Source organism: Lutra lutra, chromosome 9 (assembly GCF_902655055.1).
Source record: "Lutra lutra chromosome 9, mLutLut1.2, whole genome shotgun sequence".
Lineage (NCBI taxonomy): Eukaryota > Metazoa > Chordata > Mammalia > Carnivora > Mustelidae > Lutra > Lutra lutra.
Genome location: NC_062286.1, coordinates 18800842 through 18818792, shown reverse-complemented (window position 1 = coordinate 18818792; position 17951 = coordinate 18800842). Strand labels below are relative to the sequence as shown.

At 51.6% G+C, this 17951-nt stretch overlaps 1 protein-coding gene across 2 annotated transcripts; it reads right to left on the bottom strand.

Moving 5' to 3' along the window:
- Window positions 1-276: 276 nt before the first annotated feature.
- MFSD2B (MFSD2 lysolipid transporter B, sphingolipid) lies at window positions 277-17917 on the bottom strand. 2 transcript variants are annotated; one of them, XM_047744455.1, is made up of 14 exons: window positions 13279-17917; window positions 10215-10340; window positions 9007-9131; window positions 8363-8486; window positions 8059-8137; window positions 7845-7975; window positions 5749-5839; window positions 5514-5635; window positions 4997-5080; window positions 4606-4686; window positions 4264-4373; window positions 3748-3891; window positions 3330-3506; window positions 277-1911 (listed from the first exon to the last, which is right to left on the bottom strand). In XM_047744455.1, exons 1-14 carry the CDS (start codon window positions 13693-13695, stop codon window positions 1887-1889), a joined length of 1836 nt encoding a protein of 611 aa, XP_047600411.1. In that variant the 5' UTR covers window positions 13696-17917; the 3' UTR covers window positions 277-1886. The 2 variants fall into 2 exon arrangements, with proteins under 2 accessions (XP_047600411.1, XP_047600412.1); XM_047744456.1 differs by lacking the exon at window positions 3330-3506.
- Between the last annotated feature and the right edge of the window lie 34 nt (window positions 17918-17951).

The window sequence follows — 17951 nt, the reverse complement described above, 5'->3', positions numbered from 1 at the left end:
AATTCCCAAACAGTGGGGATAATACTGTGGGATCGGAGCAGAGGGTCAGAGGAGGGGATGCTGGCCTCTGGGCATTGGCCGTTCCTCCAACAAATGTGTTCAGTACCCGCTATCTCCACAGGTTTTGGAGTCAGGCCCACTTAGTTTCAAGGCCGTTGCTGCCACCAGCTGATCTTAGGCAAGTTACTTAATCTCTCTGAGCCTTTTTCCTCATCTGAAAATGAGAATAATACACCTGCTTCTTAGGGCTGCTGAAAAGGAGAAGTGGAATAATACATTTGGGGCTCCCCCTCATCCCCTGCTGTCTCTAAGATCTAACCCCTGACCCTAGAGGTAGCCCCCTGCAGCTGTATTGGGACAGTATACTTCAGCTCCTTGAGATTACACTCCTGGGAAACAGGTAACATAGAATTTGGCACAACTTCTCATCCTACCTGCATCGCCCATGTTTCCAAAGCACAGCACGGTAACATGGTAGAAACTTTATGTCACCTTCTGTCTTAGCAGGTGCTGTGTCCTCACAGCCCGTGATTTTCCACTGTTGAGAAACTGTTCTGTGTGTGTACGTGCATGTGTGTGCCACGCACAGCCAGGAGGGAGCAGAGCTTCCTGTCAGCCCGTTCCCAAGTCAGATGGGCAATGAAGAGAAGCTGACCCAGCTCTTTCCCTGATGCCCTGTGACCTCAAGGATCAGATACCCATGTCAGGGGCACAACGGCAGAGAGTTCAAGCGTCATACAGAGCAGGTCACACCGTGCACTCTCACTTGGAGGTCAGGTTCCTTCTTGGGCTATGGTGTTTGCAGAGGAAGCAAGATGTTTCATGCTTTGAGGGGTACATCCCGTCTGAGTGTGAGTCTGAGCTCTGACAGTCTTAGGCGAGAGTCTGGAACTAAGAGGCAGCCAAAGGTCTAATGAGGAAGTGGGAGGGGGGCTAGCCTTGCGGGGAGCTCCAGAGAGCTGACCCCATGGAGGGGACAGAGCAGGGGACTGGATAGCCAGGTGCAGTGACATCAGGCATCCTCTCCCTTCCCTCCTTGGGCAGTGGTTTCCCAGGAGGTGGGATGAAAGGGATGGCCATAGTCATATTTTATAGACCTAGTAGAAGATAAAGCCTTTAATAGATATATGTATTTTAAAAATAAACCTCAGTGGATCTTTCTTCCCCAAAGATATGGCCTTTAGAAAACTGTGGTTCCTGTGCTTTTATAAGATACAATTTCAGAAAAATATTTCCGCAAAAATAACTTTTGTTCATAAAGGTGATTGATGTTTGGTAGCTCAGTCTGTGTCTGATTCCAGAAACTGTTGCCGGCTTATCCGAACGACCCGAAAGCCTTGAGAAACGCCTCTTGTGCTCTGCTCGGTCTCCTCCCCCGCTGTTGTCCCCATTTGCTCCTTCTGGGGTCTGTTGGTCTCAGTGTCTCTATTTGCGTCTTTCCTGACGTCAACCCCAACAAGTCCCTCTGTCCCACTCTGCCCGTTCATGTGGTGTCTGTCAGCCTCCCGCTCAGGTGTCCACTGGGGTGTCAGGAAGAACAAGACGTCTGTGTGTCTGTCCTGTCAGGTGAGCAGGGGGTGGGCCTTCCTTTTTTCAGGAATGGTTGTTTTGGGGATGCTTTCCGGGTGGGAGTCGCCTGGAGCTGGGTGGTCCGGGGCACAGGCCTGTCGCATACGGTCTGTGGTCAACAAGCAAGAGGTGGTGGGTGAGGGTCCTGGGGCCCAGGCCGGTCCCTTCAGGAGATGTCCCTGAAACTCCATATCCCAGGGGGAAAGTGGGTCACACGTAACCCTTGAAATGGGCGTGCTAAGGGACCGGGAAGAAAGAAGGACTTTGAGCCCCGAAGACGCTGGCTCCTGCGGTTCCAGCCCACACAAGGTCAGACCTCAAGCGAGGCTGTAGCTGGTCCTCCTGGAAAAGGGAAAGAAACCAAAGAGACGGATGAGGGTGGAGGGGGACCGTGTCGGGCCACAGACCCCTGTGGACGTGTGTTACTTGGCCAGTCTGAGCATCCACGCGGAGAAGGAGGGACCGACGGCAGTGCCACTTCCTGCCGACCCCCTGTGTTCCTCTGTGTGGGCGTGTGCTGGTCTTTGTGGGTGTGGGAGCATCTCCAAGCAGGCGGCCACATGCTCTTGAAAGCTGCCAGGCCAGACGACTTGACACTGCGGCCCTGGCGTGGCCTTGGCCTCTGTGCTGGGCTGGGCCGGGCAGGCAGAAACGAATAAAACACAGCCCCAGCTTCAAGATCCCCACAGTCCCCTGGGAAAGCCAGTAGGCCTCTCATCCCTGTGCAGCGGGATCAGTGCCCTGGAAGCCAGAAGAACAAGGTTCAGAGTGTGGCTCAGCACAACCTGCGGGGCAAAGAGTAGAAGAGGACCCAGCTTTCGGCTTCCAGGCGAGAGGATGGTGCCGTCACAGGGGGAGGAGCCCCACTCGGAAAGAAGATGAATTCAGTAGTTTGGGTCTCTTTGAAACTGACGCTATGCTTGTGGGACATCAGGGGGTGAGTGCAGATGAGAGCCAGACATGTGGATCTGGAACTTGTAGGAAGTCTGGGGGGAGGGGCGGCTTTAGGAGTCACCAGGCATAAGATCAGGCTCGGGGACCAGGTGCCTGCATTATGGAGAGCAAAGGGAGCAGGGGCCGAGGAGGGAGCCCTTCCATACTGCATCAACAGATAATCGAGGGAGGGAGACTAAGAAGGGATGTGCAGAGTAGCTGGAGAGAATCCAAGAGGGGACGCCTAGGTGTCTCAGTTGCCCTGGTGGCTTAGTCAGTTAAGCAACCACCTTCGCCTCAGGTCATGATCCTGGAGTCCCAGGACCGAGTTCAGCAGCTGGGGAGTCTGCTGCTCCCTCTGTCTGCTGCTCCCTGTGCTTATGCTCTCTCTCTCTTTCTCTCTTCTCTCTGACAAATGAATAAATAAAATCTTAAAAAAAAAAAGAAAGTTCAGGAGCAGGAACAACCAGGTGGCTCAATCGGTTTCAGCTCGTGTCATGATCTCAGGGTCATGAGATCAAGCCCCGTGTTGGGTTCCGTGCTCCACGGGGAGTCTGCTTCTCGTCCTCTCTCTCTGCCCCCCACCCAACTCATGCTCTCCCTCACTCTCTCTGAAAAAAATAACTAAATAAATCTTAAAAAAAAAAAATCCAGGAGCATATGGCATCACCGAAGAGTGACAAGTCTGTGGGAAGAGTCTGCAAAGGCGGGAGTGTTCGACCTCGTAAATGTCTCAGGTGGGCCTGTTAGTCTCACGCTGGCACACGTTCGTGCACGCCTGGCTGCTGGTACCCCGCCGTGTGTACCCATGTGCGTGGGGTGCCCACCTCTGAAGGCTCTCCCGGCGGGAGGGGTCCTGGCTCGGCACCTTTGGTGCGGGGCCCACCATGAGGATGCACAGACCGGTGATGATCATGCAGGTGGGCACGGCCCCGATGAGGACCTTGAGGGTCACCACCACCCGCTCCGCCTGCGTGCAGGCTCCTGCCTCGTAGCCCGCAAACCTGGAGAAACAGCATCCCCACGCCTCCAGCTCCGATCCCACCGGACCTGGCAGGTGGGCTCCCCGATACTCCACCCCCACACCACCCTGAATCTAGGAGTCGTTCCCCAGCCAGATCAGCTTAACCATGATGGAAGGGAGAGTTGGACTGGCCAGGGAGCGCCGATGGAACTGAGAACTCTGCCCTCTTCCCACCCAGCTCGGTGTTTGTGCCTCTAATACAGCCCGACCCTGGGACTCACTCCAGACTGAGAGTGGAGATGCCCAGGGCGCCTGCGCCAGAAAGCTTGGTGAAGAAGACATAGGATGAGTAGAAGATGGTCTCCAGGCCCGGGCCATGCTGATGCTGCTGCTGGAAGGCATCCACCACATCTGGAAGCATGGACCTGCGGGAGAGGGCTGCAGGGTTATCCCTTTTATCCCCTTGACAGCCACGAGCCTGAGAGCTCTCTGAGGACAGAGACCAAGTCAGATTCATCCTTGGGTTCCTGCTGCCCAGGACCAGGACTAGCCCACAGAGAGCCTGGCCACAGGTGCTTGGTTTCAGCTCCCTCCCCCAATACGGTTGCCCACACTTCCTGCCGTCCAGTGCCCTTCCAGGAGAGCTCCAAGGACGGAACTGGTGGCCTCCATCTCCTGCAGGTAGGAGAGCCCCTCCCTAGCACAGGCTGGGCACAGGGGGCCTGGGACGACAGGTGGATGTGAAAGAGGGCATACCCGTGAGGATGGACACATCCCTTTCCCTTCACCCAGCCTACCAGGGTAGCAGCAAGGACACAGCAATGCTCAGGCCAGACACAAAGGCCACCACATATGCCACAGGTGCTGTGGGTACAGCAGCCAACAGGATTGCAAAAGGCACCATCACCTGAGGAGACAGATATACCAGCTGATCCTTCCACCTGTCCCTGACTTGCTCTATCATTCCCACACTCACCGGTCTTTACTACTAGCCCCTGCATCTGGTCCTTTCCAAGGGACTGAAGACACAAGAGAGTACAGATCAGCCCTGCCGGCCCCCAGGAAGCTCAGGCTCCAAGGCCACCTCCCTGACCCTGACACCTTCCTGCACCCACTCCAGGCCTTGCTTCTTATCTCACACAGATCCCGAAGGCTGATGTCTTCTTCCCAAATCGCTGTAGAACCCACTCCCACAGTGGGGTGCTCAGCACAGCTGAGACCTGTGAACAGAGAGAAATCATCCCAGCCTGGGGGGGGCTGCCAATGCCTTAACCCACCCAGCTTCCGGAAGCCCTGGCTTTTAGGTGGGATGCTTGACCTTGACTTTGCCCCCTGGTTGGAACCAGTGGCTATGAACTTTATGACCCCAGCCTCAATCCCACCTTCTACTGGAGTGCAGGTGACCAAGATCACAGAGGAGTCCAGAATGTTGACTGGAATTCTGGCTACACATGTCTTGTCAAGAACCACACCAGGTCCCCGACTCAGGTCTCTGCGGGAGCTTGTCTCCATCACCCCAGGACCACTCACCAGGATGGTCAGCACCACACCCTGGACGTGATCATGTAGCCGGGAGGCGTGTGTACAGAACAGGACCAGGTAGCTCTGCTCCACCTGAGGAGGCCAAGAGCAAGTGGGTGTGTCTCGGCAATGGCAGGAATTCAGAAGGCCTGGGTCGCAAGTCTGGCCTCTTCTTTGGGACCTCAAACACCAGTTGTTGCTACCATCATGCAAAATGCAGTCCCCTCCCCCACAAAGGACACTCAGCCCCGAAACAGGTATAAATACCATTCCTGGTCCATCCTCCCCCTTGCCCGGCTAGTGGACCTTACTACCCGGATTTTGTCAGCTTCCTACTGCCTAGCCTTGACCCTCTCCCTGGTCCCACAAGTTCTGTCTAGGTCTCTCTCCTCCCTGCACCAGACTCTCTGGAACCTGTGCCAGCCACCATTTCTCTCGATTTAAGCCCAACTCTGGTCGGTGGGGCCGAGAGGCTGTACCTGAACCTTCACAGGGTCAGTATGGCCAGAGCCAAGGCCAGAGGTACCTGAATGGCTGCTGAGATGAACAGGAAGGAGATCACCAGCTTCAGGTAGGGCCGGTGCCGGACAGTGAGGCCCAGCCCAGCCAGGAAGTTCAGGCCTTGGCCTGAGGCTGGGCCGGATGAGTCTGCAACACAGGAAGACAACACTTGGGCTTGGCAGAGTCTAAAACCAAAACGCAGGCCCAAGAGGAATCCTGTCCCAGCTTCGGCTTCCCACGGTCCGGCTGCACCCCCTTACCTGGTCGCTCCTTCACCCCGAGGCAGAGCAAACTAGTGCACACAGGGTAAGTCAGAGCAAGCACGGCGGCTGCAATGGAGTAGAGACGAGTCTGTGGGACAGGACAGAACTGGGCTGGGGGTGATGTCTCCAACCTACGGAAGTGGGGACACCCAGGACAGGAGTGTTTCCCAGTGGGGCAGAGGGACCTTCAGTCCAAGCCCAAGGATGCTGGGTTTCTCTCCTCCCAATCACCAGAGCAGGAGACAGAGATGTTAGGGCCCAGAATGGTCCTTCTGCTGCCTCTGTGCCTCTTGCGTGAGCAGGAGGGCATCCATGCCACCAGGGGTCAGTGCCCTTCCTCTCTCTTTCGCTCTCATTTTTTAAGGCAAACATTGGTTTGACTCCTGTCCATCCCCAGTAAGGGGCTTAAAATGCGGAAGACAGACGCACGAGCAGAAAGCTACAGCATAGCGTGAGGCACGAGATCCCAGATAAATGGTGAAAACAGAAATGGTGCTACCTGCTGTCCAGGGAAAGATACATAAGTGATAAAATCCATGTAAAGACATGCATGGGAGTAACAGTCACCTGCTCAGGCTGAGGTTGTCTCTGGGGAGGGGAAGAAAGAAGGAGGTGGACAGGCCCTCACCGGGGTACCTGGAGCTTTGTGCTTTGGCTCACACGAGGCTCCACCTCTAGGGGTGACCTTCTCAGCCTCCTGCTACCCATTCCTTTGCACTCCAGGCCAGGCCAGGCCAACCCAAGGCCACTGTCACCCCCACCCAGAGAGCGACCCAGTACCTTTGGGAGGAGACCTGTGGAGGCCTGAGCGGGGACATGGGCAAACACGTGGAAAGAGTCAGTCTGGGAGGGGCAAGGCCACCACCTTCTGGTCCTGGGCCGGCCTCCATGATGGGTCTGAGGGCACCTGGGTGGGGTCAGTTACGCATCTCAACTCAAGCAATCCCTCGGTTAGGGCAGTGGGCCATGGGAAGGACAGACAGACTTCCCTGCTCTTTCCAGAGCCCTGTGTTTGCACTTTGCAGTGTTCATGGGCCAATTTTGTAGCTGGCCCTGAGGAGAGGGCTGGGATGGATACACAGGACTCCACTGTAATGTTTTCTTGAGCCGGTGCGGGGCCCCTGGTGTGGTATTGTTCTCATACCACCGATTCTCAAACGCCGGTGGGGGTCAGAATCCCCTGGAAGGCTTGTTCAGAACAACACAGACTGCTGGATCCCTCCCAAATTTGTCAATCAGTAGTTCTAGGCAGGGCCCCAAGAATCTGCCCTTCTAACAAGTTTCCAGGTGATGCTGAGGCTGCTTGCTGTCCAGCGACCACACTTGGAGAACCGCAGCTGGATAATTTTTTGTGAACCTGAGCTATTTCCTAAATGACAAAGAAGAATGATGCAGGGAACACTGAGCAGAGGCCACAAACCGAAGCCAGCCTGGGCTGGGTCCTGAAGGTGGGGGCCGCCCACGATGGAACTCCTTTCCAATGTCACCCTGACCGGGCTGGGGGTGTCGCTGGAGGCTGCAGTACTCCGTGGGAGGCTGATGCAGTACTGGGGTGACCGGGAGATGCTGGGGATGCCAGGTGCAGAAGATCTGGGGCCCAACACGAGCATGGGATTTGGTAATGGGTGGGAGTGGGTGTCATGGCTGGAGAGGGAGGAGTAAATGTTGGCTCCCGGGGCTCCGGGGACAATCACATCACTTGCTTAAGGGAAGAAGAGCTGAACTGGATGGATAACAGATGCGCGGACTTAGCTGCTGAGGAGAGATCTGGTTTGCGGGGAGACGAAGGGAAACTGCTTTCAGGTTTCCCCTTCTCCGTGCACACTGCGGGTGAGGCCGGGGTGGGACCGGCCACAGGAGGGGTGTCACCCCGAGCGCCCGCAGGGACGCCAGCCCCTCTCTCCTGCCCCTGCCTGTGGCCCTTTCCCACCCCGCTCCCCTCCTGCTGCTCTGCGATCTGTTGCTTTCCGATGAGAAGGCGCTCGGGCGGAGAAGCGGGGTGAGCGGGCGCGGGCCGCGGGGGCACCGGCTGGAGGAGCGGGAGGGCGGGAGAGGCGAGCGACGCCCAGAGGCCGGGCCGCAGGGACACTCACCGCGTCGGGGGAGACGACGGCCGGCCCTGCGAGCGCGACGTCCTCGCACCTGTGTGGCCCGTGGGCGCCCGACACGATGAGCCCGTGGACGGCGGCTCCCATCAGCGTCCCCGCCATCTCCATGGTCATCCCTGGGACAGAGCGGCGCCGGGTGACGCGCGCTGGCGGGCCCGGGGTCCGCGGCCTCCCGCCCGCGCGCACGCCCCGCACTCACGGTACGCGGTGGCCGAGTCCCGCTCCCTCGGGCACGGGGTCAGGAGCATGGTGAGAGCCGCGTAGGGCACCTGGAAGAACTGCGGTCGCCCAGGCCGGGCTCAGGCTGGCCCCCGCCGCCCCCAGTCCCAACCCCGACGACTCCGGCTGGCACGTCCGGGCGGATCCGCCAAACCCAGAGTAAGGGGCGGAGGGCGGGAGGGGTGAGCCGCGGCGGGCAGTGGGTCCCTCGGGGCCACCTGCCCTCTCCCCTCCACACAACACCTCACGGTGGCCACTGACCAGCAGCGGGGCCACCGGCTTACCGTGGCCAGGGCCTGGAACAGGCAGTAGCAGCCCGTGTACCAGAGGCCCCGCAGGCTGGTGAAGGGGGGCAGGAACCACAGGAGGAAGTAGGCCACGGTGATGAGGGGCGTGCAGCCCAGCACCCTGTGGAAGCACAGCGGAGGTGGGGCAGCGGGATGGGGCCTATGAAGGGCAAACCTGGAACCACCACCCCTTCTGGGTGAAGAAGTCATCTGCCCCCAACAGGAGCCCTGGGCTGGGACTACCAGTGTGCCCACCGCAGAGGAGGAGAGGGAGAGGTGGCTGATGGGCTGTGGCAGTAGCTGGGGCTGTGGGGCCATTCACTGCAGAACTCGGGGGGCACTTGGGGGTTGGCCTTGCCATTCCCAGTCTCCAGGACCCTGGAGCGCCAGCGAGGCCTATCCTCCATGAGGACTTCCAAGGCCTCCAGCCCACCCTGGCTACACATAGACCCCCCAATCAGGCCGGGGAGCCTACAAGGCTTTGTCCAGCCCTGTGCCTCCTGGTGACGGAGAGTCCCCAAGAATGTCTCTGAACTCTCACCGTCCACACGGGTTTCCACTAAGAAGCGGGGCTGTCACAAACCCGGTGGCCTCAGGCCAGGGTTGGAAGCCAGGACCCTGAGGATTATGGGGCTGCTCACCAGGGCATGAGGCGTCCAGACCCTGTCCTCCTGCTTCTGTTGATGAAGAACCCAGCCACAGGGTCGGCAGCTGCCCCAGACACCTTCCCTCCGAATAGGACAAGTGACACCTGGGCAGCAGGGATCTGAAAAGCACAGGTGGGAGGATGGCCGAGTCCTGGCAGAGTCAGAGAGGGTGTCTGGGCCTGCCTACCTGCCAGGAGAAAGGTCTGTGAGGTCTCTTTCCCTGTCTACAAATCCAGAAGGTTCTCAGGGCACAGCTGCACTAGTGAAGAGAGGGGGAGGGGAGGAGCCGACAGCCACACATTGCCACATTCCCATTACCACTCTTGCCCAGTCGCTTTTGGAGAAGGCTTGGGGACCCTCATCTGTACAAGAAGGGTGACAGAGGTAGACTTTTTGTTTCACAGTGACAATGTTTTATTAATTTTTCTGATTACATAAATGACACACTCATTATAAAATAACATTCAAGCAGTACAGAAAAATATTGAGCAAAACTCCTTTGAAGTCTCCCCATCCTGAGATAACTATCAGAGCATTCTGGTGATCACCCTTTCAGGCATTTATTTCTGTGCATTCATAATTTATAGTTTTACATAAATGAGATCATATGAGTGTCATTTAACAAAATCATGGGTACAGTATGAGAAATCTTTCCTTCTGCTTACTCTCTATCCTCCACCATTCCCTCCTATAGGCAACAGTAACAGCCTGTGTATGTCCTTCTGTAATTTATTTGTAATTTATTTTCTTCATGACTGTATCTGAACCACGTATAGTCACATATTTCACATACCCATGTACCTATATATATGGAGCATGTCTTTATTTTGGTAAAATAGAATCAATTTGTATACTGTAAAAGCAACTTTTCTCCTTTGACAGTGCATCATGGAACTCCCTCCAAGCCAACTGGTACAGACTAGCTCTTCCTTTTGAATGACTACACAACTGTCCATTATGTGGCTCTTACCCAACTTATTAATCAACTACTTCTATATTGTTGGGCATTCATAGTTTCCCCATTTTTCACCACAAACAGCCTGCAGTAAACATCCTTAAGGGGGCTGCCCTCAAAGGCATTTGACTTACTGTCAGTTTGGGGACAGAAGTGCCATCTATCCAGGGTAGTACAGGTTGGGGTGGGAGAACTGGGTACCAGGGAAGATGGGAACAGGGGGCCCTGGGCTGCTTCCCACACTCACCTGTGCCACATCAAGCAGGAACAGTTGCAGGTAAAAGGCTGTGGCGCTGGAGGCCACCTGGTTGGGGATCCCACCAATGCCATAGCACACCTTGGTACAGAATGAGAGCTGACCGGCTCTGCTGTCCTGGGGGGGAACACAGGAGCTAAGCCCCCAGCCTGTGCAGATACACAGCAGTCGCCCGTACCCTCCTGAGCCTCCATAAGCATCCTGAGGTCCCTTTGTCTTGAGGGCTCCTCCAGAAACCTCTCAGTCCTCATTTGCCCTAAATCATCGTAAAGGGAAGTGAGACAGAGAGGGGGAAAAAATCCTAAGCTATGACCTCTCAAAGGTCCCACATTCCACGGGACAAGTTCTTCCTTTTCCCCTCTTAGTGCTTCCTCCTGCAGTCTGCTTTGTTCTCTTGAGTCAGCAAGCCAGAGTGAACTGGGGGGGTCAGGAGGCTCCCAACTTGGCTACCAACTCCCAGTGTGACGTTGAATAAAGCACTATATCTCCTGAAGCCTTCTGTGTCAAACACAGTATTCCTGCCAACTTCAAGAAGTGTCTTGATGAAGCGGAGTGTTATTTGCTGCAGGAGCTGATGGTTAAGTGTCCAGGACCTTGGCCAGTCCTCGAACCACTGGCAGCCTGAAATCAGCTGTGGTGAATTTATACCATAGGAATCAGCAAACACTACAAATCAGAGTTGCTTTCTTTATTTTCCTGGGGAGACTGTTTACTAGCCCACCACTGAAATAAAGTAATGTTCATGACTCCAAGTGGTGTGTGTGTGCATGTGAGTGCATGTGTGCGTGTGCGTGAGACAGATACAGATCTCATAAGCCCTAAGCTATCCAGTGAACTCCAGACTGGAATATTCGACAGACCCACATGGTTGCCTACCAGGCATTTCAGCTTAGCATGGTCAAAACACAGCTGCTGATTTCCATCCATTGTCTAAACCAACTCCTAACCCTATTGTCCCTATTGCATTAAATGGCCCCAATGTCCAATGTCCACTCAGCAGCTCAGGCCACAAATCTTGATTTCTCTTTTCCAATTCCCTCACCAAATCTATCAGTGGCCTCCTAAGTGGCTTCCCAGCTTCTGCTCATTCCCCACTGTCCACACTCTATCCAGCAGCCAAGGTGATCTTTTTATAACACAAATTTTATCCTGTCTCATCTCCACTTAAAACTCTCCAACTGCAGTTTGCCACTGCAGTTTGAATACAATTCCAAGTCCTTCCCATCTAGCCTACAGGAGCCCACCCAAACAGCCCCCAGCCCCTTTCCCACCTCACTTCGGACAGCTCTCCTCAACCTTGGTACCTTCCTTGCTCTGCCTCAATACCAACATGCCTGTTGCTGCCTCAGGGCCTTTGCACTTTCTGTTGCTTCTGTTTAGAGGGCCTTCCTCTCAGTCTTTGCAGAGCTGACTCCTTGCCATTCAAGCCTGAATGTCATCTCCTCACAGAGGCCTTCCCTGACTACCCAACTCTCTCTCTAGTGTACCTAATACCTGATACATTCTCATTTATTTCCTGCCTCTCCCAAGAGAACGTAAACTCTCTGAGAGCATGTGCTATAATTTTTATTCACCACCATGTCTGGTATATAGCAGATGCGATATACATTTGTTGAAGAAATCAATGTCATGAAGACTAGGGAGAAAGCTGTTTCTTCAAAAGATGCTGGGAGTCCTTCCTTTTGATCCTTTGCTTGGGGATGGGAGGGAGAGTGGAGAGGACTATGACTTCACCCATTTTAGTATCTTGCAGGACACCCCACATGGGCACTTCTGAAGGGAGGTTCTTGCCAGATAATGGTCTATCATATCCTTTGCACACTCTCCCTACCCGCGGAAGAAAACCACACACGAGGCAGGATGTCATCTCCTTTTCTGACGCTTGTGTGAACATTATTTCAACTTCCAGAAATTGTTAGTAAGAGGCAGAATCCGATATGATAACCCCACAGCACCCCCTGTGCCTCTGCCCCCCTCCCCCCAACTCTCCTAGCAAGCTTCTGGCCCACAGAAGTCACTTGAAGGAGAGCTTCCGGCTGAAACTACTCTTGGAGCCCTGCGGACAAGTTTCACCTACTTGAACTTCTTAAGTCTTTCGCAGTTAACCGAGCACAAGTTTTAGCATTGGACTGACTGGGATTCAAACTCTGTGTGCCACTTCTAGCCCTACTAGAAGGTACTTCTAGGGCACTTCAGCGGGACTGGGCTTCATTTCCTCCCATGTAAAATGGGGTGAAAGGCGCGGAGAAGGTCGTTATGAGAACTAAATGCTGGCGCTTCTTTGGCCGAGGTCGGTTTTCCCTCCTGCCATTCATCTCCTCTTGAATTTCTAAATCTCCCTGGGAAAGGAGGGTCCCCAGGGGGCCTCCCTATCTCCCTTTCTTTCTTGGGGGCCACGGGCCTTTACTCTGAGGTGTCTGACAGGAAGCACTGAGTTAAGGGAGAGAACTGAGGGGCTGAAGTGAAGCCACAGACCACGGTGGCGTTGAGCATGGAGCAAGCGATGGAGCTTTGTCCCCACGAAGCTCCTGGGTCCTGCCCCCTCTTGGACACAGCCACCCTGACCGGCTGGCGCGCGGCCCCATCCACGCAGGGGTGAGGACGGCCTGAGGACACCCCCGGCTTCCCACCTGGCCTCCTCCCTCACTGGGGGGCTTACTTGCCAGAAGTCGTCTTGAGGACAGTCTCCAGCGAGCCCGGTGCCAGGCTGCTCTCGGACACTGGGGAGGGGAGGCGGCCCCCCACACGCAGCGGGAAGTCCTACCTTCCCCGGGGGCCAGAGAGCTCTGGGAAGACCTGGACTGTGGCGGGCAAGAGCCCTAATTTGAGAATCAGGAGACCAGAGACTGGCCCCGGTCCCGCCAGCCCAGCTGACTCAATGCAGCAAGTTACCTCAATAGCCTGGGACTCAGTTTCCCTGTTCTCTTTGGCGCTCCCGAGTATCTCGGCCTTTCGGCTCTACTAGGGGGGCTCGGAAGCCTGAACGCCGGGGCCAGCGCCCCTTCCCGCCACCTCCCTCGCGCAGCCCCGGCTCCCCGCCTCGCCCTGCGCTCACCGAGCCGCGGTCCAAGGTGCGCGCGTCCGGCTGGGGCGGCGGCGCCTCGACGGCAGGGGCCCGGGGCGCTCCGGGGGACGCGGCCATGGCGCACGGCAGCTCCAACCGCGGCCGCGGCCCTGCGGCGTTATCGCCCGGCGGGCGCCCCGGCTCCCGCGGGGAGGGCGGCTCCGGGGGCCGAGTGGGCGCGGCGCGGCGAGGGGCGGGCCGCGGGAGCCAGCGGGAAGACGCGAAGGGCGCCGGTTCGTTTCCCCCGAGAGCCCAAACTCGCTGGGGGCTGGGGTAGGTAGGGGCGAAGGCCGGTAAGTCCCTCGGGACTGCAGTCCTAGGAGCAGGTCCCGGAGGGAGTGAGAACCAGCGCCCGTTCGCGCTGATCACCCTGCTAAATCCTCGCGGGTGAAAAATCGCCAGATCCATTTATTTGAAAAGCGAAGCAATAGAATTGACTTGTTTAGGACTATGGCCGAAAAGGTTTACAATCTACATTTGATACAAGATGCCTGAAACACACATTGTCCAGCCTCGCGCAGAGGAGATGGGTGTAGCCACGTAACTCGGGCCGCTGAACGAAAGCAGAGCAGTGTAGAGGCAGTTGGCCAGAGAAGTCCCCCCTCAAAGGTAAGGGGTCACATCGCACACAAAAAGTAACCGAAAATGCACCACAGACCTAAGTGTAAAGGCTAAAACTATAAAACACCTCGAAGAAAATGAGCAAATCATAACCTTGGGTTAGACAACTGTTGTTAGGACATCCTAAGTTGGACTATCTAAATGAGAAATTTTGCGCAGCAAACCATCCAACAACTGAAAAGATAACCCACTGAATGGGAGCATTATCTGCAAATCATAGACTGGTACTGGAATATATAAAGAATTCTTAAAATTCAACAATAAAACACAACCTAATTGTAAAATGGGAGGATTTCTATAGGTATTTCTCCAAACACAAACAATGAACACATGAGAAGATTCTTAGGTCATTAAGGAAATACAAAGCTGCAAGATACCACACCACTGGATGGCTAGATTAAAAAAGCCGACAGGAACAAGCATCAGGGAGGGTGGGGAGAAACGACACCTTGCTGGTGGATATGTTAACCAGTGGAGGCACTATGGAAATCCGGCTCTTCAAAAAGTTAAACCTGGAATCACCCAATGACTCAGCAATTCTTCCTAAGTATATGCTCCAGAAAAAAACATGTTCACACAAAAACGAGAACACAAATGTTCATAGCCACATTACTTGTAACCCAAAGTGAAACCCAAACGTCCATCAACTGATGGATAAATAAAGTGTGGCAGGTATATATCCATACAATGGACTATTATTCCAAAAAAGAACATGGTGAACTTGGGAAACCTTAAATGAGAAGATGGAAAAACCATGTACTGTATGCTTCCATTTATATGCAATGTCTAGTATAGGTAAATCTGCAGAGAGAATGTAGATTTGCGGTTGCCTAGGACTTTGGGTAGAGACTGACTAATGAGTGAGTACAGGGTTGAAGACAGGATGAAAATGTTCTAAAGTTAGACTGTGGTGGTGGTTGCACAATTCTGTGTCTATACTAAAACCACTGAATTATAGACTTTAATTGGGTGAATGGTAAGGTATGTGAATTACATCCTAATAGAGCCATTTTTTGTTTCATTTTTCTGCTTTTAAAAGTAAAGGTGTGTGTGCTTCTTTCCGTCAGATGGAACGCAGATGCGACTGGTGCTAAAGCAGCTCTCTTGTGGCCTGAGGTTATGCTGGCATCGGCAGATTAACAGCGCAGGAGCCTGAAGTTTTATGAAGTTGATCTCCCAGTCCTGAACTGCTTCCCTATGGACTTTTGCATGGAAATAAAGTTTTGTTTTCTAAGTCACTATTATTTTAGATTTTTCTGTCACAGCTAAATATAATCCTAAAGTATATACTACCCAGTCTAAAATCATTCATTTTCTATGCCTCAATTCTTTTTTCTAATTAGAGGTATAACTGACATGTAACAGTATACTAGTTTCAGGTATACGAAGTAATGATTCAGTATTTGTATATACTGCAAATATGCCTCAATTCTTTAACCTACAAAATGGGTACCTTCCGTTTTCTTGATTGTGGAAGGATACTTAGATAATGCATGTGTTAAATACTTAATTCCTTGGAAACTTAAATAAACTCAAGCTGCAGTTTCTTTGGATAATCTACTTTTACATACATCATTTGATAGCATTTTTAGGTCTGGAAGCACTTCATTCCCAATATCTGTACTTTGCTGCATATACTACCATAATTTTAATTTTGAAAGAAAAAAAAGTAAAAGAAGAAACCCTGCATTTTTTTTGGCTTCTGCACAAAAATGTAATTTAAAGGCATCTGTCCCTAACAGCTATTATTCTAGTTAAAAGTGATTGCATGTTCTGAATGTAATTTTCAGTTAAAGACAAGTATGTTAGACTTCAATATATAAAACAGCATTGCAATAACCAAGAAGTCTTTTAATTAATATAAAAACTGATTCACTTAAAAATACCTGAAAGGATGCACACCAAAATATTAGTGGTTATATTATTTGAAAGGTGAAATAGGTGATTTAAAGATCATTTCAGCATTTTACAATTTTCTACAAAGAATATGAATTATCTGTGAAAAAAATATCTAAAGCTAATGACAAAGAGCCAGATATTAGTTTATTGAAAAAGCCACTTCTATCTCAAGATTAGCATGATGAGCAATTTCTTAATTAAATGGTTTGTACTTAGAACAAAGAAGTAAACCCTACCAAGGAGTCTTCAACCTAATTCAACTCAGGACACAAGTGGTTTTTTAAAAAACCTACCTCTGAGTATTAAAAATATCACATTTTAACATTTCTGAGGATTAAATGAAAGTAACACCGATTAAAGTACCTGGCAAACAGAAGGCACCTAATAAATGTTGATTCTCAAACTGAATGACTTTGCCAGTGCCAAATAAAAGTAACAAATACACCCAGATACAACTACTGTGTAAGAAGCAACTGGAGATTATTTCACAGATCCTTTTAATGAATTATTATTTCATTCTTAAGACAACATTCTTCAACTGTTAGCCAAAGATTGCTTTCAAAATAAGGCACTGAAACAAATGCATAATACCGTATTTTCAACACAATGAAATATAAGGAAAAGTGTTCTGAATGAAAAAAAGTCTATAAAATAAGACCAGTTTTACAGCCTGCATAATGCATACTAATTTAACTATTAAATCAAAATCCGTAAAACCAGAAATGTACTTCTTGTATCAGCCTAAACAATGATTTTCAAGAGACTGATGAGTTTTGAAATAACTACGTAGGCCAAACTGTATTCCACACCTAAAATGTTTTGATTATTTTCAAGTTTGCCTTCCCTTGCCTTGCCAAATTCAATTTATATTTTCTAACATCAGTATGTTTTACATAATCCACACACTGAATTAACAACCTTTCAGTTTTTTATTTTTAAGGTAGAAAGCTTTAACGGATGATTCTCATTTTGAAAACCTCTGAGAATATTATTCACATTAACGAAGGTGTTCACAGTTACAGAAATGAAGTATTGCTGATGATGGGTCTTTCTCCATAGGAATTTCTCACTGGGGTATATTCTACATGTACATACAAGAAAACCTCCAATGTATATTCTGGACAGATAATTAAAAACTGAAAAATCCACAAAGAAGGTTTTTTTATAGGCACAAGGAAAGTATTTCCAATGAGAAGCCCTTTTATAGAAATATATGGAGAATCACATAGAGTATGCAAATTAAATTATACAAAGCTTCATAACAGGCCTATAGGAAACTTTTTCTTGCAGACTCTTGAAAAATCTATTAAGGGGGCACCTGGGTGGCTCAGTGGGTTAAGCCTCTGCCTTCGGCTCAGGTCAAGGTCCCAGGGTCCTGGGATCGAGCCCCACATCGGGCTCCCTGCTTAGTGGGGAGCCTGCTTTCCCCCTCTCTCTGCCTGCCTCTCTGCCTAGTTGTGATCTCTCTCTGTCAAATAAAAAAAAAAAAGAAAGAAAAATATATTAAGAATCATCTTACTTTTATATCTGAAAGAGTTCACTGATTTTTACCATCCCCTCATTTTAAGAATACCGTTATAGTTCACTGGAGTGGGCTCTACTACAGCCGTAAACATAGTGACAGTACTTTCTGTTATATATCTGTTCACTTCTGGAAGTAAATGACAAAAGGAAAAGGTTCTCCTTTGCCCTTCCTCTCTTCCTGATAAAAAGATAAGCCTCTACCATAGGGAAGGCTGCGAGCTAGAAAAGGAAGCAGTCTTGTTCCGGACCCGAACACAAGATGTAGCTTACCAACAAGGGTCATCTAGTTGTCTGTATTTCCCTTTTGTTACTCATGAGCTTCTAGTGAAAATCTCATTTAAATGTTCCAGCCTCAGAAGAGGCTGCCTAGAGAAGAGGAAGTACAGGTTTATACCATGATTAAGAGTTAAAGGGGAACAGTCTACGAACCAACCGTGGGAAAGAAAGGATTAAATGTAAAAAAGGTCCAGAAGTCCCATTTGAGTGGAGAGTCGTCTTCCACTGTTCCTGGTGAAACACGCGGGTTTATTTTCTTAGGGTGGAGGCACAGTGAAGGAATGGTTCTTCTACTACATACCTAAAAATCACTTGAGCTATTACAAATGCAGAGATCTGGGACC